The sequence below is a fragment of the Solanum tuberosum genome, unplaced genomic scaffold, assembly GCF_000226075.1.
Source record: "Solanum tuberosum cultivar DM 1-3 516 R44 unplaced genomic scaffold, SolTub_3.0 scf00406, whole genome shotgun sequence".
NCBI lineage: Eukaryota > Viridiplantae > Streptophyta > Magnoliopsida > Solanales > Solanaceae > Solanum > Solanum tuberosum.
The window spans coordinates 222429-248164 of NW_006239327.1; the positions used below are offsets into that span (position 1 = coordinate 222429).

General features: G+C 35.9%; 1 protein-coding gene across 1 annotated transcript; it reads right to left on the reverse strand.

The window, feature by feature from the left end:
• Positions 1-24578, reverse strand: LOC102583262 (uncharacterized). Its single transcript, XM_006362556.1, has 7 exons — positions 24324-24578; positions 23847-24269; positions 20208-20282; positions 19945-20064; positions 2218-2283; positions 1060-1515; positions 1-428 (listed from the first exon to the last, which is right to left on the reverse strand). Exons 1-7 carry the CDS (start codon positions 24576-24578, stop codon positions 288-290), a joined length of 1536 nt encoding a protein of 511 aa, XP_006362618.1. The 3' UTR covers positions 1-287.
• Between the last annotated feature and the right edge of the window lie 1158 nt (positions 24579-25736).

Sequence of the window (25736 nt, forward strand, 5' to 3'; positions counted from 1 at the left end):
TTCCTTCAGAATAGCAAAACATACATATATCTTCAATTAATAAAGCAACCAAGGCCTCACACAGTCACAGACAATGCCTCAGTAGCAGTCACATATACATTAATTCAACAGAGGGGATAAAGGGAAGAACCTTGTTCAACTCTACTCTTAGATGATCTAAAAAAGCAACAACATTATACTGTTCATATATCTAATAGAACACTTCACTATTAATTCGAACGGTCTTCAGAACCATAACTAATAAGAAATAGCCCAGAAACTATTGCATATATGCTTTAACCATATGATCACATATTTTTGGACTCATCATCTGATTCCTCAGAAGAGACATCGGTATCTGTGTCAGTAGTTCCAATCGCGGCTGCTGCTTCTGAGTTTCTATTTGGGATCACCTCCGCCTCAGTGCTCTTCTTGCTTGATTGTTTTGCCTGTAACAAAATAATACCCCTATCAATCATCAAATTAGTTGCATTCAACAAAGATTTCCGACATCCTAAGCTGGAAAAATACGTGGTCATGAAAGAGGGATTAGGTAGAACAAAATTGATTACTTGTCGTGGAAACACTAGAATTTGAGAAAGATTCTGCTCCTGAAGCATGAGTTTTTGTAGTTTGTCTCGATGAGATTGATATTCCAATCTTTCTAACAAGACCAAGCATGTTGGTGGTACAGGAGGTGAAAAAGCTAACCACACATTAATTACTTGAACACTACTATTGAAAATATAATTCATGGTGGATTAACCAAATTCATAAAGATGGTAGCAATTCATTAGAGTAAGATATGAAAAGGACTTCTTTAAGCGATTGTTTGGTTCAAGGGATTAATTGGGCTATCCCATTATAGATTTTGAGGTTAAACCTATCTGTATTTGATTGGAAGTATAATCTAAGATCAGTGTTATTTCTATACCAAAATCCTGGTATCACTCATCTCATATAAAAAGTGGGATTGATATAATCCCTAGTTTTGAACTAAATGACACCTAAGAAAATTATAGGAGTGATGAAGGAAGAAAAAAAAATCGAGCAAGTGCATATTTAAATTAATGAATGAACCTGTTCCATAGCACTATCAAGAAGACGCAAAATGACTTCTTGCTCCTCTCTGGTAAGACGAGCCCTTAGCCTAGCTAGTATCTTCAGATCACGAAGCCTCAAATGATGCCTAGGGATTCGTGGTTGTCTGCTAGACGAAGCTGGAGATGGAGGCCGTACGACCAGGCTTCTGGAATTCTGCACATCACCTATTGGCAATCGATGAGCATCTGTTAAGTCAGTGTCAGATGTTGCTGCAGAAAAAACATGTTTCTCGGGAATTGAAGAGTCAGTAATAGAACCCTGCTGCTGCTGATACTCAGAAAATAGTACAAATACTTTGCTCTGGGGGGTTCCTTTAACCCAGCCATCTCTGAAATGACCCTTTGTATGGCCTGCTATGGCCTGGCTTGAAGGGAAGTTTTTTTTACAATGGATGCATTGGTACATCCACACACCCTGCTGCCCATTTTGTCCCTGTGTTGTTGTTACTTTCATGTTAATCATTTTAGGGAGAAGAGGAAGAGGAGTATATATAAAGGAGCTCTAACCAAGTAATTTTTTTTAAAACAGATTTGTCCTAAGAAAAAGTCATTGCATCTAAAAGATAGAACAAAAAGAAGTACACAATTGCAACTCTGTTATTTTGGTTATATCTTTTTCTATTTGACTAAAAATAATGGAACTCTTAAGTTTCTTTTTTTTCAATTGATTTTGGCGTAATATGAAAATAAATAGTTGAAATATTTGCTTTTTAAAGGCAATGACGACTTGTTCCAACTATTTATGGTCATCGTCCTTCAGGGGTTCAACGCATTAGGTAACTTCATCACTAGGTTAAGAAAGCAGGTAAAGTTACAAACTTAAAAAGTATATGTACCAATCAAGTGCTTATAGAATCTTAAGAGTTGATGATATTTTCCCTAATTTCTCTAGGTAGAGAGATATGACCAGTCAGCTTAGAGTTTATGAACCAGGGAGACCTTAATACAGCATAGAATTAGGATGTGACGTATATTGTTCATTTCATACCAATGATTCTTCTTCCTTGTTATATGTAGGATTTTCATTACCTAAATTACCTTATAAGGGAAGGGATATATTCACTGCAACTCTACAAGTATTGTATTATTTCCTATTTGTTCCACAATTCACTCTATTCCCTGATGACAATCATACCTGATTCTGATGAGGCATCACTGATATCTCATTAAATGAAGAGAAGAAGACAACTGTAGTAAATATCTGCAGATTACAGACAAGGGTTAGTGAAGGATAAGATGAAATGTTTATTTGCAATTTCTTAAAGCAATGATAGAATTATTTTAAATTATTTAGATCAAATGCTACATGGCAATTCACAGAATCATCAAACATAAATGAAGAGGACAAAACAGAAGGACGGAAATAACAAAAAGAGAGGGAAAGAACTGTGGTGAAACTACAGTGCTAGTTAAAGAGACAATGTTCAAAGATTACTTCCAGGAATATGCATGAAAGAGGAGAAAATGCATTAAGTCATGGTTGAGTCGACTAGAAACTTTGTAGGTTCCATTTAATTTCCTTTATTTTGGTACTATCCCTTGAAGTAAATGATATTCCACGTACATGTGTCACCTTTGGTCCCCAATGGTAACCTACTTCAAGAATGGCTGGTAAAATGATAAGACAGTTACAAGAAATATTCCAGCTATATCACTAATTGTCTCAAATTAGTAATAACATCCAAGATGGGTAGGAAAAAAAATGGCAGAACTAGGTTCTCAAGGCAGACAGATAAATACTTGTTTAAACAAGAGTCTATGACACTAATGACAAAGATAACTATACTTTTTTTCAGGAAGAGACAAGTACCAATTGAAAATACTCTTCTGAACACTATGTTATGAGAAGTATGAGCCAACTGAGTATCCTACAGAAGGAGAAGTGAGACATTGCACAACTATATAATACTAGATGTTGATCCAGGACGAAAGCTAAGCATAAATATTTAATCACTAATAATATCCAGTGATTAATTACACTAAGATGAGCTTTCATGCCAGCATTTAATATTGGATAAACTACATAACTACACATACATCACTACCATATATACTATATTTACCTCTAGTTTAAAATAATTACATAATTACCACTTTTAATATTTATATCATATATATTAAAAAATTTAATTAGATACACAAATCCCTTAAATAAGGAATTGAATAATTATCTACTCCTTAATTAATGGTCCATATCCATTAACAAGCAAATCATCTTCTTCTTTTTTCACATATGCCGTTTCCTCCGTAAACCCATCCTTCCTTCTTCCTTAATTCATCTTTCCCTCTTTCTTCCTTCATCCTCTCAATATAAATCAGTATTATACATATAGGTTTGTTTCGATTATTTTATTATTCTCATGTATTTTGATTTTGTATTTGAGTTCATAATGTTCTGAAGTTCAATTTTATAGAATTTTACAAATTAGGTTTTATATTTTTTGATTTTGTTGTTTCTCGGACACTTTAATGGTTGAACATTCCCAAAATCGGATGATTCTCGTCAAAGGTACTACACTTTAACAATACTATATATACTAAATCAAACAACTTTTATTTGCTCATTTTCACTCATCAATTTCTCATTGTAGGAACTGACTCTTCATCCGCCAACATTCAAGTCGAGAATAGATCTAAGTATAGGAATGTCTCAATCAAGATGAAGAATTACGCCAAGCTTTAATTAAGAGAAAAAAGTACACCATTAGATGCACATCAAGTGCAACAATGTTGGATACACATCAGGTGTTCATGTATCTAGTTAAGAGTTCATGTATCTGAGTTAAGATTATATGCATCTATGAGAAAAAATTTCAGATCCTTAAAGAAAGGGAGAATTTTGAATTTTTTAACTTTTTTTTGGATTAATGATAAGACAAATACTCCACAGTCGTGATTTGTTCCTAAATTCGTGTGTTTCAATTACATTTCATATTTAGATACACATAATTATATGTGCGTTTACTATGTATCCTAGATACATGATTTTGAATAAAATGTATGAAATTGATAGTTGATACATCGAATTAATAATAGATACATGAAATTAAATTAGATCATATAAATAGATACATGAAATTTTATACTAGACACATATAACAAATACACAAAATTAATATTAGATACTTCTATTATACATATGGATGTACTTGTATGATACTCATGTATCTAAGTGTTTAGTTTGTTGGATACATCATATATTGATAATAGATACATCAAATTAATGAATTTTATTATTTTAAGAGTAATAAAATGAAATTAATCAAATTGCATGACCGAGATATACATGTTTTTGTCTTTTATTAATAATATTAACGAATTTATTATTTCAAATAATAATAAAATGAAATTAATTAAACATAGATACACTCCTTGATTTCCGCCTTATATTAAGGAAATCAGTTACAACCTATTAATTTAAACAAATAAAATACGTATCTCAATTTAAAATTCGGCAGATACATGTATCTCACAGATTTAAACTCATGTATCCTAAGTATGAAATATGGTAGAGGAAGTAATATCTAAAACTATCGGGAATCTAAGTAATTAGGACTTAAACTAGTGGGATTTATGTAGTTTGCCCTTTAATATTTCCTTCCAATAACGTAGATTCTCATTTTCAGAAGATTTAGCAGTATAATGTTATGGTCCCTAGTTCTGGATCGAGTCGTTGGACAATTAACTGAAAAGTCAGGTCCAATAGACAGGTCTAATCCCCTGTTCTTGTTCCTCGACTTGCCTATGATTGCTGAAATTTGTAATTCACTCAGGAAATTGCAGACCTAGGAACTTGTTTGAGAAAGTTCCGAATCTCTGAAACTTGATAAAATCCAACTTATTTTATTAATAATGTCAACTCTCTTAAATAGAGGTTTACGATAGCAAGAGTCCTAATAAATTAGAAATAACAAAGTCCTATAAAACTAAAATAATAAGAATCCTAATCCTAATCCACTCAGGAAGTTATGTTCGACTAAAACAACTAAAACAATAATTCAGAAATATTAATCATTCTTGCGTTTGTAATATTGTTTCCCGACAAACGCATCAATAACATTACTCCCTTCCTGAAGAAAAGGCTTGTCCTCAAGCTTGAAGTCTGTCTTATGTAAGTTGGAGGCAAAATAACTTGAAGTCAGATGGCAGGCTCTCCACGATCAGTTGGTACTTCTCTAGATTCCCATCCTCTACTTCCAGCCAAAATAACTTTTTACACTGATGGCCTTGAACATAAGGATCATCACAGTTGTAGCACAATCCCTTTGCACGTCGGGCAACTATCTCGGCGCTAGTCAACTTTTTCACAAAAGGATTAGAAGCACCTACCTTAACACTCGGAGTTACTGGTGTAGTGGCAGCCCTTGCACTAATGTTTGAGGTTGAACCATAGCCCCTTTGTGTGCTAGAAGAAATTTGGATCTTCTTCTCAAATGCTCTCGCCAAACTCATTGCTTGTACTAGGTTAGATGGGTTATTCCACATCCAAACGAATCAAATCAACTAACCCTGCTGTGAACATATCTACTTGTTGGTCTATACGTACAGATGATGCACGAGCCAACAATTTTTGGAAGTTTCTCTGATAATCTTCAACAGAACTAGTTTGTTTCAAGTTGATCAATTCTCCTAACAGATTGCTTTTCATTGGTGGGCCAAAACGAAGAGTACAATATTCCTTAAAGACGCCCCATGTTAAATTGGATTCCTCTTGTTCCAGTTGATAAACCCACAGTTGCGCCTCCCCTACCATGTGTAAAGCAGCTAAACTTACTTTTTCTACTTACTTTTTCTTGGTTGTTTGTATGCTGATTACTGTAGAATTTCTCACAACGGTGAAGCCAAATAAGAGGATCTTCACTTCCATCATAAATAGGAAAGTCTAATTTAGTGTATCTGGGAACAATACCTCTTCCTCCGTTATTGTCATCAGTACCAAATTTATTGTTGTTGTTTCTTCCTCCAAAACGCACCTCTAGTTGTTCACCTGCCTTGCTGGTTCGTTGGACAGAAGCAGCGCTATTGTCTCCAACTTCAACTCCCTTCGCACGTGCCGTGGTGCGGATTAAGGTTTCAATTTGCTGCGATAGTTGCTGGAATTTGGCGTCCATCCTTGCTTCTGAAGCTGCTACTTTTGCTTCAGTTTGAGTTTGGGGCTTCCTGTAACAAATTTCGCAACTTTTCTTCTACCGTATTTTCGTCCATGGTGACAGGCTCTGATACCAATTTGTTATGGTCCCTAGTTCTGGATTGAGTCGTTGGACGATTAACTCGTAACTTTTCTTCTACCGTATTTTCGTCCATGGTGACAGGCTCTGATACCAATTTGTTATGGTCCCTAGTTCTGGATCGAGTCATTGGACGATTAACTGAAAAGTCAGGTCCAATAGACAAGTCTAATCCCCTGTTCTTGTTCCTTGACTTGCCTATGATTGCTGAAATTTGCAATTCATTCAGGGAATTGTAGACCTGGGAACTTGTTTGAGAAAGTTCCGAATCTCCGAAACTTGATAAAATCCAACTTATTTTATTAAGAATGTCAACTCTCTTAAATAGAGGTTTACAATAGCAAGAGTCCTAATAAATTAGAAATAATAAGAATCCTAATCCACTCGGGAAGTTAAGTTTGACTAAAACAATAATTCAGAAATATTAATCATTCTTGCGTTTGTAATATTGTTTCCCGACAAACGCATCAATAACATATAACTCATGGCAATCAGAAAACAGATTCCCTTTCAACGCAATGAGAAGTAATTGGTGACAGAAATTTAAATGATCATTTCCTCTCTTTGATCCAACAAGTGAATTTTGCAAAAAAGGACAGGTAATCCAACTGAGATCAACAGATTGGAAACAGTTAAAAAAAATTCATGAACTTCCTTTTTCTGTATTTCTAAAAACTCAAACAAAATTTTGGCAAAAGGAGAAATATACAGTCTTAAACTTAGATGTATTTTCTTGTTAGCTAATTGGTGCCACTTGGCCCCTATGTAACTGATGTTGATTCCTTGTTAGAATCCATTTATTAAATTCACCATTACTTATCAAAAAAACCAAAGCCATACACAATTAGAGAGGAGTAAAACTGAAACACTCCTTTCTAATGGTGTTTATTGAAAATATTTTTCAGGAGAACCGAAAATAGTAACTTTTTTTAAAAAAAGAACTAATGCCTTGTAAAATGTACAACTCAGCCTGAATTTCTATGTAGATTCTCCATTAGCTCTTCTAGTTGTAGCATAAAAAGTTCAGATACTGTCTAATCATGAAGCAGACAAGTAGGTTCAATTGTATCTTTCATGTCGCTTCTTCAGAATAATTTAATTCCAAGTCCAATGGCCAAGATCATGGAAAAGATGAAATCCTGAAATGTTTATCATTTTCCATGCCAGACAGATGAAAACATATTTCCACATGAATCTACCCATATCCGCTCATGACAGAGACAACTTTCATTTTTGCTAGGAAGAGGGAAGCATCAATAAAAAATACTCTACCTAACATTATTGTATGAGACTAGTGTGAGTCAACTGAGTATTCGACAAAGAGAGAAGTGACATATTGCACAAATACTTAATACTAGTAGTGGATCCAGGATGACGCTAGGCATACATCTTTATCACTAAAGGGTTGTTTGGTTTAGAGATAAAGGATTTAGAATGTAAGATTTTCCTTTTTCTATAAGGTAAGATAAACATAATGCCTGGATTGTAATGCAAAGATTAGTAATGTATGGCTTGTAATGCGTGGATTATTTGGATATTTGATTTGATGTATTAAAAGTTAGTATTCATTCTCAAAAAAGTGCAATATAAAAATATATGTTTACTTGTTAACCAAAATAAAAGTTTCTTTACTATCACGAGGGTCAATTTATCTTTAGTTTCTTTATCCATGTATTACTTACCCTTGTTCTTATTTCACATTCTACACTGTATAAAAATAAGTAAACAGAAAAAGGTTTCCGTACAATACATGACCATTATTTCTCAACGGTTGTTCTCTCTCGCGATTGAGCCTCACGCTCCGTCCCATGGGAACACCAGTAGACCCGGCACAGAGCGACTGGTAGATAAAAACATTGATACTACTATGGTGACCTTAGCTGTGGAGAAAATTCCACAGAAATCTAACATTCTAAAGCAATTCAATCGCCCGCTAAGTGCTATCCCAAGTCTAGTAATCATCGATTTGGGAATCCATAAGTGAAAGCTCGTTATGATACTCACAATGGCATGCCGGCAATCATTTTCAAATCAAGCGATTACAATGGGGTTACTGCTGAAGAGTGAAACTAACTCTGGTGGGTAAATTCATGAGCACTAGGCCACAGATTGAAAAGATACGCTCCAAATTTATCAGAGGTAAAGTTAAGATTCGAGTTTACGATTTTTGCATTATGTTTTTAGATTTTTCCAATGAGGAAGATTTAGAAAATGTTTGGTATAAGTGATCTATTGAAATAGAGGGTCAAGTGATGTGGCTAGAGAAATGCACTCCGGATTTCAGACCAGATGAGGACTTGAGAACTCTCCTGTGGTCCCTATCTGGGTGCTTTTGCTGGAACTCCATTCCACTGTCACGGATGGAATTGCGTAAAACAAATTGTAGGACCAATGAGGACTCTCCTATAGTAACTAGAAATTGCAAAATCTTGGGGCACTCAATAACTCAATGTAGAGAATTGGAACAGAAGAGGGCAGAGGAGAAGGTTCCTACTGGAAAGAATGCTATAGTTATTGATCAAGCTGAGGTAAATTGTACTAAAGAAAAAAGGATGGCTGATGACAACAAATGTGCGGATAAAAATGATCAGATACGGACAGATGGTTCCAACAAAGACTGCTTCAGGGCTTAAGCGTGCTTAGCACACCTTTGATAACGCTGGTTGTAATTCTGAGTCCATAAGCTATTAATGAATACTCTGTTCAGCCTTTTCCATATCCTTTTGCTAGGTGTCCAGTTGTTGCACCTTGTGTATTTAGAACCTGTTTGCCCAATATCAACCATGCCACAAGAGTCCATATTCAGAGAAGTCAAAACTATCATTTTGTCCTTTAAAACACCTAGCATGCCTTTCTTTTTCCATAGAGTCCACAATATACAGGGGGCTAGTCTTCCACCAGTCTTCACTTTTCCTCTGTTGCCAATTCTTGTCCAGCTATTAAAGAGTTCCATGGTTGTCTTTGGCATCACCCAGCTAACCCCTAGTATACACCAAAACATATTCCACAATTTTGAAGTTGCTTTACCGTGAATGAACAAATGATTATTTACTTCTGCTTTCTGCTCACACATAAGCATCTTGAGCAAAACTGCATCCCTTTTTTTGTAATGCCTCATGGGTAAGGCAAGCTTTTCTTATGATCAACCACAGATCATTCAGAGGCTGCACACAATCAGAAGAAATTTTCTTTGGCAAGGTAATGGGCAAGGGGTTAAGAAATTTCACTTGGTTAAGTGGGATGCTGTTATTTCCAACAAAAAAGAGGGAGGTCTGGGAATTAAGAATTTGAAAGCCCACAATAAAAGCCTTCTGCTAAAATGGCTCTGGAGACTAGCAAAAGATGATCAGAGCTTATGGAAGGACACTATCTTTGCAAGATATGGAAAGGAAGTATCATGGACTACTAAGGAGGTTAATACTCCTTATGGTGTGGGTCTATGGAGAACTATTAGAAATCAGTGGCCAAGAATTTGGAGCACCTCTGTGATTAATGTGGGAAATGGGAGGAAAACCTTGCTCTGGAATGATATATGGATGGGACAAACACCTTTGAGACAACAGTTCCCAGACATTTATATTCTCAATCAGCAGAAAATGGCTACAATTGTAGAAGTCAGAAATGAACAAGGATGGAACCTGATTTTTAGAAGGTTCCTCAATGACTGGGAAGTGGAGAGAATGACTCAGTTCTATAATACCTTGGAACAAGCCAAGAACCTCACCTGTGAGGAAGACAAATTGACATGGAAGCTGGAGAAAGATGGCAAGTTCAAGGTGAAATCAGCCTACAAATTACTAGACATTTCAACTGAAACCAAGGAGTTGTGACCTTGGAAGATGATCTGGAAAGGGAAGATACCGCATAAGGTGGCTCACTTCGCATGGCTTGTTGCAAGACAATTTGTTCTAACCCAGGATAACTTAATGAAAAGAGGAAAGGACTTATGCTCCAGATGTTTTTTTTGTTGAATCTGAGACATACAATAAACCATCTTTTTTTGCATTGTAAAGTGACTGAGAAACTACAGAAGTATTTCATTAACCTGAGAGGTATCACATGAACCATGCCTAGAAATACTGCAGAAGTCCTAACATGTTGGAATAGAGATGGAAATCAGTCAGGACACAAGGAGAGATGGAAGATTGTCCCTGCCTGCATCTGGTGGACAATATGGAGTGAGAGAAATCAGAGATGTTTTGAGAACAAGAGCATCCCTTTCCAAAGCATTAAAATGAATTGTTTAGTGACCTTTCACTTTTGGTGTATCTATTCTATTCCCAAGGATCCGGGGGACATCACCCTATTCTTAGATAGTTTATGAGGGAGATAGGTGTTTTGATTCTTTTTGGTAAACCTTCTATACTTTTGATGTAATTACTACAGGAGTTCACTATTGGTGTACTTCTATGTTTATAATACCAGTTAACTTTCTCAAAAAAAAATAGCTACTTTTAATGGGCTTCTTGTCTTCCACACTAGCTTCCAAGGCCACTTGTTAGTCACTGACTAATTAACATTCATCCTCCAGTAGCAAGTAGCAAGATTTAACTGTGACATTCCTATGCTATGTAGCTTCCAAATTGGTTTATCCTTTCTTTGAGATATGGCTGGTGGGGTGTTTAGTACCTCAAGTAGCCTGGCCACATCCCAGTCATTCAAAAGTCCTCTTGAACACTAAGTTCCACCCTTGTTGGCTCCATACTTGAGCAACAGTAGCAAATCTTTGTAAGCTCAAGGTGTAGAGGTTTGGGAATAAGTTCCTTAGGCTATCATCCCCTTTCCAGATTTCATTCCAGAAATATGTTTTCAGACCATTGCCTACATTAGTATAGATATTGTTACTGAACTGTGGCCACAGCCTTTTAATGGTCTTCCACACACTGCATCCAAACGACCCCATCACCTCCTTAGTAGTCCACTGGCTAAACAAGCCATATTTCCCTACTATGAATCTTCTCCATCGGGCTCTATCTCTATTACAAAATCTCCATAACCATTTTTGTAGCAAGCAATTATTCTAGATGCTAAGATTTCTCATGCCAAGGTCACCTTGTTTTCTGCTCAAGTGAGTATCTCTCATTTCACTAGGTGGTAGCCTCTGTTTTCTTTGTTCCCTTGCCAAATGAAGGATCTTCTCATTTTGTTGATTCTCTTTTTTTTTTGAAATAGGTAACTTTGTATTCACACAAAAGACCTCATCAAAATCGATGAGGTGGGATTTACAAACCCCCAGGGGGTGCCATCATACTCAAATCCAAAAAGACAAAACTAACTTTACAATTGGCTTTTAAACTCCACAAGGCTATCTACTTCCCCCACTAAATTTTGCTTACACCAAAAATACAAAAGACTAAGGCATTTCATCTTGATCTCCTCTAGGCTGCTAACCTTTCCTTCAAAACATCTCCCATTCCTTTCCTTCCATAGTGTCCACCATATGCAAGCAGGGATATTTTTCCACCAATCTTCTTTTGATCCTCTCTTTCCGATTCCTTGCCAGTGTGTTAGGACCTCAAAAGTGGTTCTGGGCATTGTCCAGTTAACCCTGAGTATACAAACGAACATGTTCCACAGATCTGTAGCTATCTTGCAATGCAAAAACAAATGACCATTTACTTCAGCCTTCTGTCCGCACATGTAGCACTTTGAACAGATCTGTATACCTCTTCTTTGTAGCACTTCATGGGTGAGACAAGCTCTTCTAATTACCAACCAAGTGAAACATGCAACTTTTAAAGGAACCTTAATTTTCCAGATTAATTTCCAAGGCCAAACTGTTGTCAGGAGATGATTGGTATTCCTCTCCCAATAGCATGATTTAACTGTAAAAACCCCTCTGCTATGCAGTCTCCAAACTGGTTTGTCCGGCTCTGTGACAGTGCCTGGAAACAAGTTTAAAGCATGCAGTAGGTCTGCTACTCTTCCAACCTCCCAATCATTTAGAGCCCTTCTGAACATAAGGTCCCAACCTTGAGGGGTCCACATTTGCGCTATAGTGTCATTCTGCTGTAGACTGATAATGTACAGATCGGGAAAAAGTATCCTCAGATTTACGTCACCTAACCAGGTCTCGTTCCAGAAACTGGTCTTCAAACCATTCCCCACTCTGAAGGTCACCTTTGCACTGAGATCAGGCCACATCCTTCTGATGGTTTTCCATACAGAGCACCCAAAAGTGCCATTCACCTCTTCAGTTATCCAGTTGCTTTGTAGGTCATATTTCTCTGCAATAAACCTCCTCCATAATGCCATATCTTCACAACAGAATCTCCACAACCATTTTTGCAGCAGGCTGGTGTTCTGAGTACTCAATTTCTTAATGCCCAGACCTCCTTGTGCTTTGCTCATTGTCACCTCTTCCCATTTAACCAGGTTGTATCCTTGCTTCTCTTTATTTCCTTGCCAGAGGAAGACCCTTCTCAGCTTGTTGAGTTTCTTTCCAATACTTTTTGGTAGTGGGAAAAGACTTAGCATATAAGTCGGAAGTGCATCCAGAACTGATTTTATGAGAGTCAATCTACCTCCCAGGGATATATATTGACTCTTCCACCTTGTCAGCTTCCTTTCACTTCTCTCCAGAACTTCACTCCATACTTCCAATTTTTTGTTCTTGGCGCCCAAGGGCATCCCCAGGTATTTGGTGGGAAGAGAAGCTACTTGGCAGCCCAGGTTGTCGGCAAGGCCTTGCATGTCATTAACTTGATTAACCGGGAACAAGCAACTCTTCTGCCAGTTCACATGTAGTCCTGATATGCCTTCAAAAATGGTTAGTATTGCCCTCAAATGTCTAATTTGCGACACTTCTGCACCACAAAACACTAAAGAGTCGTCCGCATAGAGAAGGTGTGTGACCTCCATATTATTGGCTCTGTTTGTGTGTGCACCAAAACCTCTTATCCACCCCATTTCATTAGCCTTTCTGACCATGTAGTTGAGTCCCTCCATTGCTAGGAGAAATAAGAAAGGAGACATGGGATCTCCTTGTCTCAATCCCCTTTGTGATTGAAAAAAACCTTCAGGACTCCCATTTATAATGATTGAGAACTTCACTGTTGACACGCAAAACTTGATCCAATTCACCCATTTCCTCCCAAACCCCATTTCACTCAGAACTTTCCAGAGGTAGTTCCAGTTGACATGATCATATGCCTTCTCTATATCCAATTTGCATAGGATACCTGGTATCTTTTGTTTTTTCCCTGGAGTCCACCAACTCATTTGCCAATAAAGAGGCATCCATTATCTGTCTGTCCTTCAAAAAAGCCATTTGGTGCTCATCAATCAGTCTCCCCATCACTGTTTTCATTCTCTCGGTGATCAGCTTAGCGATGATTTTGTACATTCCACCAATCAAACTTATTGGCCTAAAATCCTTGAGTTCCGCAGCTCCGAGCTTCTTGGGGATTAATACCACAAAAGTGGCATTCAAGGATCTTTCAAACACTTCATTCTGATGGAAATTGTGGATTGTTTGCATCGCATCGCTCTTTATGATCCCCCAACACTCCTTGAAAAAAAGCATAGTAAAACCATCTGGACCAGGGGCTTTGTCTCCATCGCACAATTTGAGAATGTGTACCACTTCCTCTTCTGAAAATGGTCTCTGCATCCATTCCTGCTCCTCTTGGCTTATTCTTGGGCAATTTGTCATCACAAATGATGGCCTCCAACTTTCTGATTCAGTGTATAGCTGCTTGTAGAACTCTGTTATATGATCTTTGATTTCTTTTGGATCTTTATTCTCCTCCCCATTGATAATCAGCCTGTCGATGGTGTTGCATCTCCTATGAGCTGTTGCTACTCTTTGAAAGAACTTGGTATTATTATCACCTTGTTTCAACCACAACACTCTGGACTTCTGTCTCCACCTGGATTCTTCATTCTTCGCTAATTCTTCTAACTCGACTAGAACTGTTGCTCTAATCATCATCTCATCCTCTGTCAGCACCCTATCATTCTGGATCAGATCCATCTCAGCTAGCTCACTTAACAAGCTGTTCTTCTTATTGTTAAGTTCCCCGAAAGTTACACTGCTCCAATCTTTAAGTTTCTGTTTTAGCATCTTTAGCTTCATACTGAATTTGAAATCTGGGCATCCGTCCACAATAAAACCATTCCACCAGTTCTGGACTAGATCTTTGAAACCTTCTACATTAAACCACCAGTTCTCAAATTTGAAGTATGTCTTCCTCTGTTCCCAATCACCACATTGTAGCATAACTGGATTGTGATCAGATATAACTCTAGGCATAATTTGTTGCCTTATGTTTCTGAATTGTACTTCCCACTCAATTGAATAGAGAAACCTGTCCAGTCTCGCAGCACTGTCGTGGCCAGCCCCTCTGTACCAGGTAAAGGTCCCACCATTTAGATGAGGGTCATGTAACTCCATATCCTCTATCCAACTCGAGAAATCAGCCATTACATTGGTTATTCTTCTGCATCCTCTCCTTTCTGCCATTGTTCTGACAGTGTTGAAGTCCCCACAGGTGACCCAGGGGCCTCCACATAGCTCCCTAACTGCTGCAATTTCTTCCCAGCACTCCAGTTTCTCAGCTCTGGTGTGTGGAGCATATACGCCAGTAAGAAACCAACAAAAACCATCGTGGACAGCTTCAAATTTGTAAGTGATTGAGTATTTGCCTTCCTCCACACAACTACCCGTCCATACTCTTGAGTCCCACATAATTAGTATCCCCCCACTACTACCATCAGCTTCAGAATACCCACATTTCATCCATCTTCTAGCAAAAAAAATAAAATTCTCATTGCTATCTAAGTCTTTGCACAGCTTTCTGAAAGTATTCATAGGGCATTGATGTAAGCTGTTTTGAGGTCTTTCGTGTTCCTTGAATTTGTTTAAATTTGTCTGATGTAGTTGTTTAAAAGTTAAGCCAATTAGTTAATCATCACTGTTTTTGCTTATGCTGTGCAACAGGATTTGGGCCAACAGGCAGTCAGCTGCAAGATCAAAGGAAAGGAAAATGAGATATATAGCAGAGCTTGAGAGAAAAGTTCAGACTCTGCAAACGGAAGCAACTACTTTATCTACTCAGTTGACCCTATTGCAGGTGTATATCAGTTGCTCTCATTACCCAGTTATTGTTTGTGTTCTTTCCACTTTTTATTTCTGTTATTGGAAACATGTTGAGTGTGGTTGAAGTGATGGAAGTAGATAAGTGCTTGGTCTAGAATCTGCAGCATCTGCTTGCACATGGAAAAATGTACAGATATATGTATCTTCAACCTTTTTCTCATGTATAACATAACACTATTGGTTTTGATATGCTTTTTTTTTCCACATGAAACAGAGAGATACAAATGGCCTGAATTCTGAAAACAGTGAACTTAAACTGCGTTTACAAACAATGGAACAACAGGTGCACTTGCAAGATGGTAAGAATCTGAGCATGACTTCTTTTAGTAAACTTTTTGCCCATAACCACCTTCTCTTTTTATCTGTCTGAATAATGGTTGCCGTTTCTCAATGGGAGTGTCTTTAGTTCAAGTGTTCGACCATTCAAGATGATTCAAAGTGGATTCATTGTCAACCGCAAGTTAATATCTGGCTGTATTTAGGCTTCGTTGGTTTCAAGAATTTCCTCAATTTCAGAAGAAAGTAAAATCAATTTTGATATACTTCATCATTTTCATATTGGGTGTGGTATTTGCGTTTTAGTGGTTAAAAATCAAGTAATTCTGCCATATTCTCATCTTATTGTGCAAAAACCGAGACAACATGAATTCCAGTTTGACCTTACAATGTCAAACATAGTTTGAATTTGGATCTGGTTGACGTAGATATAGGAATATTATATATAGTCCAAATAATTTTGAAGTTAGTACTTCTTTTTTGAATTGTAATAGTTTGTTGTGGAGGTTAGATAGTTGCAGATTTCAGATGTTAGAACTTCCAAAGCTTTTGTTTCTCATAACATTATCCTGTGGTTATAGAAGTGAACATTGAGAAATTCATATTGTTAGTGTCTATTCCTCCACTCCCAATCCCCTTCAATCACTTGCTCTGCTGTGACCCTAAGTGCAAACTCAAATAGAAAGAAGTCATTGCCCATTTCGTAGATGTTCAAGCTGTGTGTTTGTTTCCACAGTCGATTAGCCCATCCCCTGATTTCTGACAGGGTCACTGTCTCTCCGGCTCTAGGTTCAAATGCACCCACCAAACTTCTCTTTAGCACTTCACTGTACTCCTCTGGATCATCGTTGATAAAGATTGTATCCCCTTTTAGAGCTGCCTTCTCTTTTTCAGCAAGTTTTGAATCTTTATTAGCCCATTTAATGCTCCTTAGCACTGTAGCATATGGAATGTCTCTGCTCACCAGCCTGTGATTGCCCCCATTCATTAACTTTCTACGACTATTAATGAATCTTCCAACCTTTTCCGCAAAGCTCAACCACCCTGAGTTAAAATTTAATTCAGGGATGATGATAACTTCCCTCCTCCTGCCTTTTACATTTATTAAACTGATGTAGCGCCCATATTTATTGTAGTTCCTCGAACAAAAAACTTCTGAGAACCCATCTTTTTTCTTCCATCTCTTCACCATATTCCCCCTTGTCATTGATGCCTCCCGTAAAATCTGCACGATCCATTCCATTGACTTCTCATTAAAAGTCGTTCTCGTCATAGATTTTCTATTTCTTTCCGTCCAGTCGTACCATGCTCCCGCCGTACCAGGTGTTCTTGTGATGTCGTAGGACTTGAATCCAGCTGCAAAGTAAATACTATCTTCCATTTGAAACTCGCCTGCAAGGACAGTGGGAAAGAAAAGAAAAAAAGAAAAGAGAAATGAAATCCGGTGATCAGAAGGATCACCGGAGGACGTAGGAGAGGGGGGTCCTGCTGATTTAGACCATTCCTCGGTTATTGTGTCTGAGAGCTAGGAGAGGGGGGTCCTGCTGATTTAGACCATTCCTCGGTTATTGTGTCTGAAAGCTACTAGATCCTGGTATGTATTTTTAACACTTAGTTCACAACTTCACATCGCCTTCATTTTGTTGATTCTCTTCATAGTGCTCTTGGGTATTGGAAATAGACACATCATATAGGTAGGTAGCCCATCTAAAACTGACTTGATGAGAGTCAGTCTACCCCCTAGTAATTGGTACTGACTTTTCCATCTTGATAGCCTGTTCTCACATCTCTCCATCACCTCATTCCATACCTCCAACTCCTTGTTCTTGGCCTCCACAGCCAATCCCGGTACTTTGTAGGCAGAGAAGCTAACTGACATCCTAGATTCTCAGCTGGACTTTGTTATTTGTCTACCTGATTAATTGGGAAGAGGAAACTTTTCGACCAGTTAACATGAAGCCCTGAAATGCCCTCAAATATTGTAAGGATTGCTCTCAAGTGTTTGATTTGTGCCACTTGATGAGAGTCAACCTACCCCCTAGTAATTGGTACTGACTTTTCCATCTTGATAGCCTGTTCTCACATCTCTCCATCACCTCATTCCATACCTCCAACTCCTTGTTCTTGGCCCCCACAGGCAATCTGACATCCTAAATTCTCAGCTGGACTTTGTTATTTGTCTACCTGATTAATTGGGAAGAGGAAACTTTTCGACCAGTTAACATGAAGCCCTGAAATGCCCTCAAATATTGTAAGGATTGCTCTTAAGTGTTTGATTTGTGCCACTTCTGATAGTCGGTAGGAAAAAAAAAGGTGACATAGGGTCTCCTTGTCTAAGACCTCTATGGGATTGAAAAAATCCTTCAGGCTTACCATTTATAATGAGTGAGAATGTTATATTCGAGATGAAAAACTGTATCCAGTAATTCCATTTCTCTTCAAAGCCCATGTCTTTCAAAAAATTTAGCAAGAAATTCCAATTAACATGATCATAAGCTTTTTCAATATCTAGCTTGCATATGATGCATGGTTTCTTCTATTTTACCCTAGAGTCGACCATTTCATAAGCCAGCACAGCAGCATCCATGATTTTTCTTCCTTTCAAGAATGTCATTTGATGTCCATCAACTAGCTTCCCTCTAACTATTTTATAACTATTTTCAATCTTTCAGTGATCAGCTTAGAAATGATCATGTACAGCCCTCCAATTAAGTTGATTGGTCTGAAACCCTTTCGAGCATCTTCTCAAGAGGCGACACTAAACAATTGATATTTCACTTTATCGTAATCTTTTTTTTTTATTCCTTTGTTCATATATATATATATATATATATATATATATATGTAGTTTTTCTCCCTTTGCGCCTTTTTTCACTAAGTCCACGTTTTATTTGCACTTGACGCACCACCATACCTTGGAGCTTTTTTGTGCTTTTTGCTTTTGATAACACTGATTACAACTTCAACACTGTGAGGCACTTGCCTAGGGCTGGCTCTGATCATAGACCCATGCTGCTGAAATGTGATAATGAGCAAACTACTGGAAAGATGTATTTCAAATTCCTGGATTTCTACACAACACAACCTGAATTCCATGAGATTGTGAGTAACGAATGGGATCAAGAAATTGAGGGTAATCCTATGTGGAGATTACAACAGAAGCTCAAAGAACTGGGACAGAGATTATCTTAATGGTCTAGAGAGAAAATCGGAGATGTTCATTTTCAAGCTTATGTATGGGAGGCCAAAATGCAATTATTGAAGAATCAGATGTGCTTGTAGATATGGCAACCAGAACAGATTCTACACAGGAAGAATGGAGCAGCATATTATGTGGTACCTCAAAGCTGCTAGTGAATAGAACTTTTCCTAACTGCAAGATGGAATTCCAATGGAATCAACTATGTGAAGAGGTGGAGAGGCTTAGACCAAAGGTTATCATCAGGTAGGTGACTTGGAATATGCCTCAATCAGGGAAGATCAAAATTAATACAAATGGGAGCTACTTGGAGCAAACTGGAAAGACTGGCATTCGTAGTGTGGCAAGAAATGATGCTGGAAATTTTCTGTTTGCCTTTGCTACCCCAATACAGTGCAACAATTATCATGTGGCAGATGCCATGTCAGCCAAATATGCTGCGCAATGGTTGAAAGACAATGGCTTGAGGCAGGACACTATTGAGCTTGACTCTATGATTATGGTAGATACGTTGAGGAGCAAGAACACTAGCAATCTCACTCTCAATCCGATTACTGAGGATATCTTTGCCCTGGTGGATCACACAAAGGCAACTTTACTCATTGCTATCGGGAACCCAATTAGGTGGTAGACTATCTAGCAAAGTGAGATTTTTCTTTGGAAGACCATCTTTTTGTACACAATGTAGATCATCTACCCGAAAGGGTCAAAGGTCCTAATAGATTGCTTGCAATCAGTATTTGTATATCAGGAACCCCCACCCCACTCCCTATCTTTTGTGTCTTTCCAAAAAACGAAATCTTTTTCTAAAAAAATCTCGTATGAAATAATACATAGTTTCCCTCTAACTTAAGTAGGTACAATTCATAAGGAAAATTAAAGTAAGAACCTCACATCCTTATAATAATGTATAATTCTAAAAGAAGAGTAAATCTCGACATATAGCAAACCAAACAACAACCCCCAATGGATACCCAGTAATTAATTACTGTAACATGAATTTTCATAAACTATGCTAAGATCAGGAAGCTAAGAAAGTCCAATTATCAGTATTTTTACCTGGAAATTGACAATGGGAAAGAGGGCTATAAAGGCAAGCGAAGCCAATTTCTTCAGAAACTTCAGCTCACATGCTAATTTGTTTTCCTTTTGGGCAAATGGGTTGTCTTCTTTATACACCTAAACAATCAAAGCTGCTTATATACCCAAAAACTACAAAGAAAGTGAGAAAACTAAGAACTGGGTAATTCTGAAATTGTGCATTGCAGAAACAAAATGCAATTTTTTGCTGTTTTATTAGGGATTTAAGAGGTGTACGTTACCTTTGTAGGTCTTGCCAAAGCATCATAGAGAAGACCGCCATTTTCTTTTGGCTTAGTGAAGGGCTTCTTCTTCTGCTGACAGTTGGATTATTGCAGTGTGAATATAGATTTAAGTAAAGTGCATATTTGGTACATAATGTTTTGGGAAGTTCAACTTGATCCCTAAAATGTTTTATTCATTTCAATTCCATCCTTAATGTTTTGAATAGGATCACCTAATTAGGTTGGTCTAAACTTTGAGTTTTAGGTGGATTATTTTATTAATTAAAAAATAAAATTATTAAAGGGAAAGAGGGTGTGCATTAATGATTGTGTGTAAAGGCGGATTCCGAATATAAAGATGGTTAGTGTTATTATTTTATTTATAAAATATATCTAGCAATAGGGAGAAAGATTGAATAGTAATAATAGAATGGTTGGTTAGTGTTTTGTTTATTCAATTAGGTTTTCTATTCATGAATAGATAAGTTCGGTTTTTATTTAGTTATTACTTTAATTTAATTATATTCTTTAAAAAAATTGTAAAAAAATATATATATATTGAAAGACCGTTCTTGATTAGAAATTTTCTCAAAAAGTAGCTTAATACTCTTTCTATCTCAAAAATTAACCGGCATTTGATAATGTATCTCATTATATTGATAAGGAAAAAATTGCAACTTATTATCATATAGTTATTAAATATCTAAATTTTAATTTTAAAATATAAGTTAATTTAACCAACTTTCAAAGATTAGTTAAATCAACTTTCAAAAAATGAAAAGTATCATATAAGTGTCTATTATGAAGGAAATAAATTTTTATTATGTTTAATTATTTCTTTATGTCTACCATAAACATAAATTTAATATCAAGATTTAAGATTCTAAAATCTTCACACACACCCGAATAAAAATATAGTGTATTTTTTTTTTCATGAGAACAAATTAAATTCATACTTATAATTTTATAGTTACCTGAACTTAAATTTACCCTAATTAAATCATCACCGCCTAATAAATCACATATGGGAATTTTTCTATTTGACTTGGAGATTAGTGATAATACATTTTAAGTATTTGCGTAAGAAAAAACTATATATTTTATCATGTAAAAATGTTGAGTTCTTTTTTGTTTATTTTCTACATGTATGTTTGAAAGGATACGTCTTGTTCTAATCGTACTTTTGGATGATCTAAAAAATCAACGATATTCTCTATAGATTTGTACAACACTTCACTAATAATTTGATAACAATTTTCAAAATTATAATGATGATAATATATCAGATGAAAATCAAAAGTTTCAACACCTTTAGTAAAATATAACGAAGAAACTATATCATATGATGATTTAGCCATATGATCACATATTGTTTGGACTAGTCATTCGAGTCCTCAATGGTGTCAACATCAACATCTTTGAAGTTCCAAAAGTGGGTGCTTTTGAATCCTTGTTTGGTTTGGGATCACTTCAACCTCACACATTATTTTTAAAGTTTTAAATAATTTTAAATAAAATTATTTTTCACTATTCAACCAAACACCACAAAAGTATTTCTATGATACTAAACACCTAAATAGTTTTAATTCTAATTTGTATAGAGACGTTTATATTTTAGAGGGGAAGCATAGAGTTATAAGTATTAAATGGTTAACTTTACAAATGACCTGCTTTCAAGTGTTATTTATGAACATTTAATTTGCACGAACGGAGTGGGCATAAGAGTTGGAGTAGCTGTGATTTGATTTTATACCCTTTATAACAAATTTTCTTATGTAAACTAAAAGGTTCAAAAAAAATTAAAATCAATAATTTGAAATACCTATGGTCAAGTTAAATCTTCCAGTCTAATGTGAAACAAAGATAAATTTATTATTTTCAAATAACTAAACATCAATTTTTAAAAGTTATTTTTGCTAGATTGAACCTTTTACTCTCAAGTGTGATGGATAACTATCCAAGTGGATTTGTAAAGGAAAGATCTATAATTGAGAATGTTCTTTTAATTCAAGAAATTGTCTAAATATTAAATTTGATAATATTGGAGGAAATATAATCATTCAATCAACCATCTTGTTTATGCAAATAACATTGTCATCTTCTATACAGACAAAACCAAATTCATTGAGTTTTTCATGAAATTAATATAGAGATATGAGAAGACCTTTGCTCAAACCCAAGATATGATTAGTGGTACGATTGATACGAGTAATGATATAATGTTAAACGAAATCTAATTCAAATTTTAGTCAACTTGCCAAAATGTGCAAGTGATCATACATTACTCTTTTGACCAAAACAAGAAATGAGATGCAAAGCACTATTATATTTGACACAAAAAGAAAGGTCAACAAATGCAAAAATTGAATTCACAAATAGAACTCAAAACATAAACTTAAACAAAAAACATGTATTGCAAACATAAGATGAAGACGACAACAAAACAAAACAACAAAGCCCCAACCCCTTAATCCACAAAGATCAAAGTTCCTAAATGATTATATATAATTGGAATTAGAGGAAGCTTAATTATTTTTCCTTCTCCCAAATGATATTGTTAAGAGAATAATCAATATTATTCTTGGTAATTCTGAATTAAATAATTGTGCAATCTGAAATGACACTTATGACAACTGCAGATCATTAATATCAACTATCCAAAAACGAGCTTCATCAACCAGGTCTGGCACAACAAGATTCCTTTCGAAATATCTTGAGCTTCTTTGGTGGTCCTTTAGGCATAAAAAAACCATGCCATGATTTAGAAAGTACTCTACAAGCTTGTTGGAGAATCAAAGCATTAAATGGAATACATAAGTGCTTCCTCAAAATCATTCTATAGTGATTTGTTGGTAGCTAGGGAAGAGCTTTTGTTCTTGCAAGTTTAATTTGGTGACCCTATTATTATCAGGTGATATCTAGTACTCATAATTTTTCTAGATTTAGTACTTCTCTAGCCTGCATCGAAATAGTATTTTATCCATGGATGTCTAATCACTTGTTGCTTAATTATCTTTCTTTTTTGCTTTATTCTTTTGAGACCCCAAAGTCTCACTCATTGAGATCTCTATTCTCTTTCTGTTATCGTCATTAAATTTTGTTTATTAAATCGAATGTCATTAGAATTAGCAACAGGGAAGTATGTAGCATATAGTGAATGTTTTTTGCACACTTGACCAATAATTTGGCAACAACATTAGCATTTTATATGAGAATATGATCCAACTGTTATCATATTTCTGTGTACAACCATTGCAAGGTATTTAAAACAAAAAGGATAAAATTAAAATTGTCACTTGGTCCCTTTTTTTTCAGAAGCTAGCTATGCAGATATTAGTGGCTGATACGAATAATGATATAATGTCAAACTAAATCTTATTCAAATTTTAGTCAACTTGCTAAAATAAACAAGTGGTCATACATTACTTTTTTTTACCCAAAAAAAAAGCAAGAAAACCCACTTATTTCATTTGACAAAAAGAAAGTACACCAAACACAGATACTGAAATCACAAAAAGGACTAAAAACATAAACTTAAACAAAAAAAAAATTGTTGCAATAAGCATAAGACGAAGACAACAACAAAACAAAACCATAAAGCCCCAACCATGGTCTCTCAAAAACCTAAAGCCTAAGGTCTTAGTCAAGCTGCTCGACCTCTTGATCATCATTCTCCTTTTCACGCATCCAATCTGCAGTGACTGTAATGCTACTTGACTGCTCGGCCTCTTGATCTTTACTCTCCTTCTCACACATCCAATCTGCACTGATAGTAACACTACTTGACTGTTCAACCTCTTTATCTTTATTCTCTTTCTCACGCATCCATTCTGCACTTACAGTAATACTACCGGAACTCTCGATGGGTAAAGAAATTGATTCAATAGGTGTAGAAGCCAATAAAAGATTTACATTCAAACGATTTCCATATGGAATTTGTTGATTAAGACGACGGACAAACAAATCCACCTGAATAAGCAAAGGATCAGGTGCAGGTGAAGGTACAACAACATGAGGCACTGTAGCCTGATGCGATTGGTCATGAATCGACTGTGGATAGCCAGGAAATCTCTGAGGCCCCTACACAATCGGATTCTTTGTACGGGGACGATAAAAGCGTCCCTGGCCTCGTACGACAGTTGGGGTAGACTTACGGCTACCCAATTGATCGTAGAGGGTTGGCAGGTTAGTAGATGGACAAAAAAGTTTGTAATGGGGCATACCTCTTATCCAAGTTCCCTGAGACATGTGCTTGCGTTGGTGTCCAACAAGCCCTTGACTTGAGGTGAACACCTCAAGACAGATCCTACATTTGTAATACCAAATTCCTGCAGCCCTCGTTACGAGGCCTTGATGAGCCATTTTGCTTGATGGTTGTTGTTGCTGCATTTTTTTAAAGGTTTTTTTTTTTTTTTGTGATTTTGAGAAATGAATTGGTGAAGAATAGGAGGAATGTCCATTGAAATATATAGGCTCGAAACTTTCAATAAAATTGTGTTTGCACCAGTAAGGAAAAAAATTAAATGTATTAATTTTGGTCAACAGGTAATTCAGAATCTATCTTAAAAAAATAACTCAGTAAGGTAAGAAGCTACATTGTGTTGATTATGGTCAATGGGTAGTTCGGGATATTTCTTTAAAAAGTAACCCGGTAAGGTAAGAAGTTAAATGAGTTGATTATGGTGAAGGGATAATTCAAAATATTTATTTAAAAACCAACTACATGTTTTAGATTTCTTAAACCCCAAATACAACGTTTTTTGTGCTTCCTCTTCTTTTCTCTCTTTTGCTTATTTGACTCAAACTAATTTTAGTATCTCTTTTCAGATTTTTTATTATTTTCTCATTTATGATTATAGTTATTCCTTTTTTGAACAACTCTGACTTATTTTAGATTATTATTATTATTATTACTTTAATAATGAATAATAGCATTGAATTTCATTTTCTTATATGTATCCCTAAAGATCAACACAAATTTAAATAGATTATCTATGGAACAACAAATGCTAGATAAGCACATTTTAATTTGGATATGACCAAATGCATGCAAAACAATTAATTTTAAAAAAAATCATTTTCATCACAATCTCAAATTTGTACATCATTTGTGACTTGTGAGTAATTAATTATTCTTGTGGTTAAATAAATAAAAGTTGTATCATCAAAAAATGTATCACTTATTTTTATTGAGAGGTTAGGGTGTTTGCTATTTTGTGTAATTTGATTTTCAATGAAAAAATAAAATCAAATAGGTTGATTGGAAAAATGCATAAGTGCGCCTTGAATTATAACCTGAATTTGAAGGACACATATTTCTTTCAGAGGGTCCTTGACAATGCTAGATAAGCTTATTTTGATTTGGACATGACCAAATGCATGCAAAACAATTAACCTTACTAAGTTGTATGAGTATTTTCCAACACAATCTCAATTTTGTGTCTCATTTGTGACTAGTGAAATAATTCATGTAAGTTGAATAAAAATAAGTTGTTACTACTTTTCTATGAACATATCGTTTATTTTTATTAAGGGGTCAGGGATGTT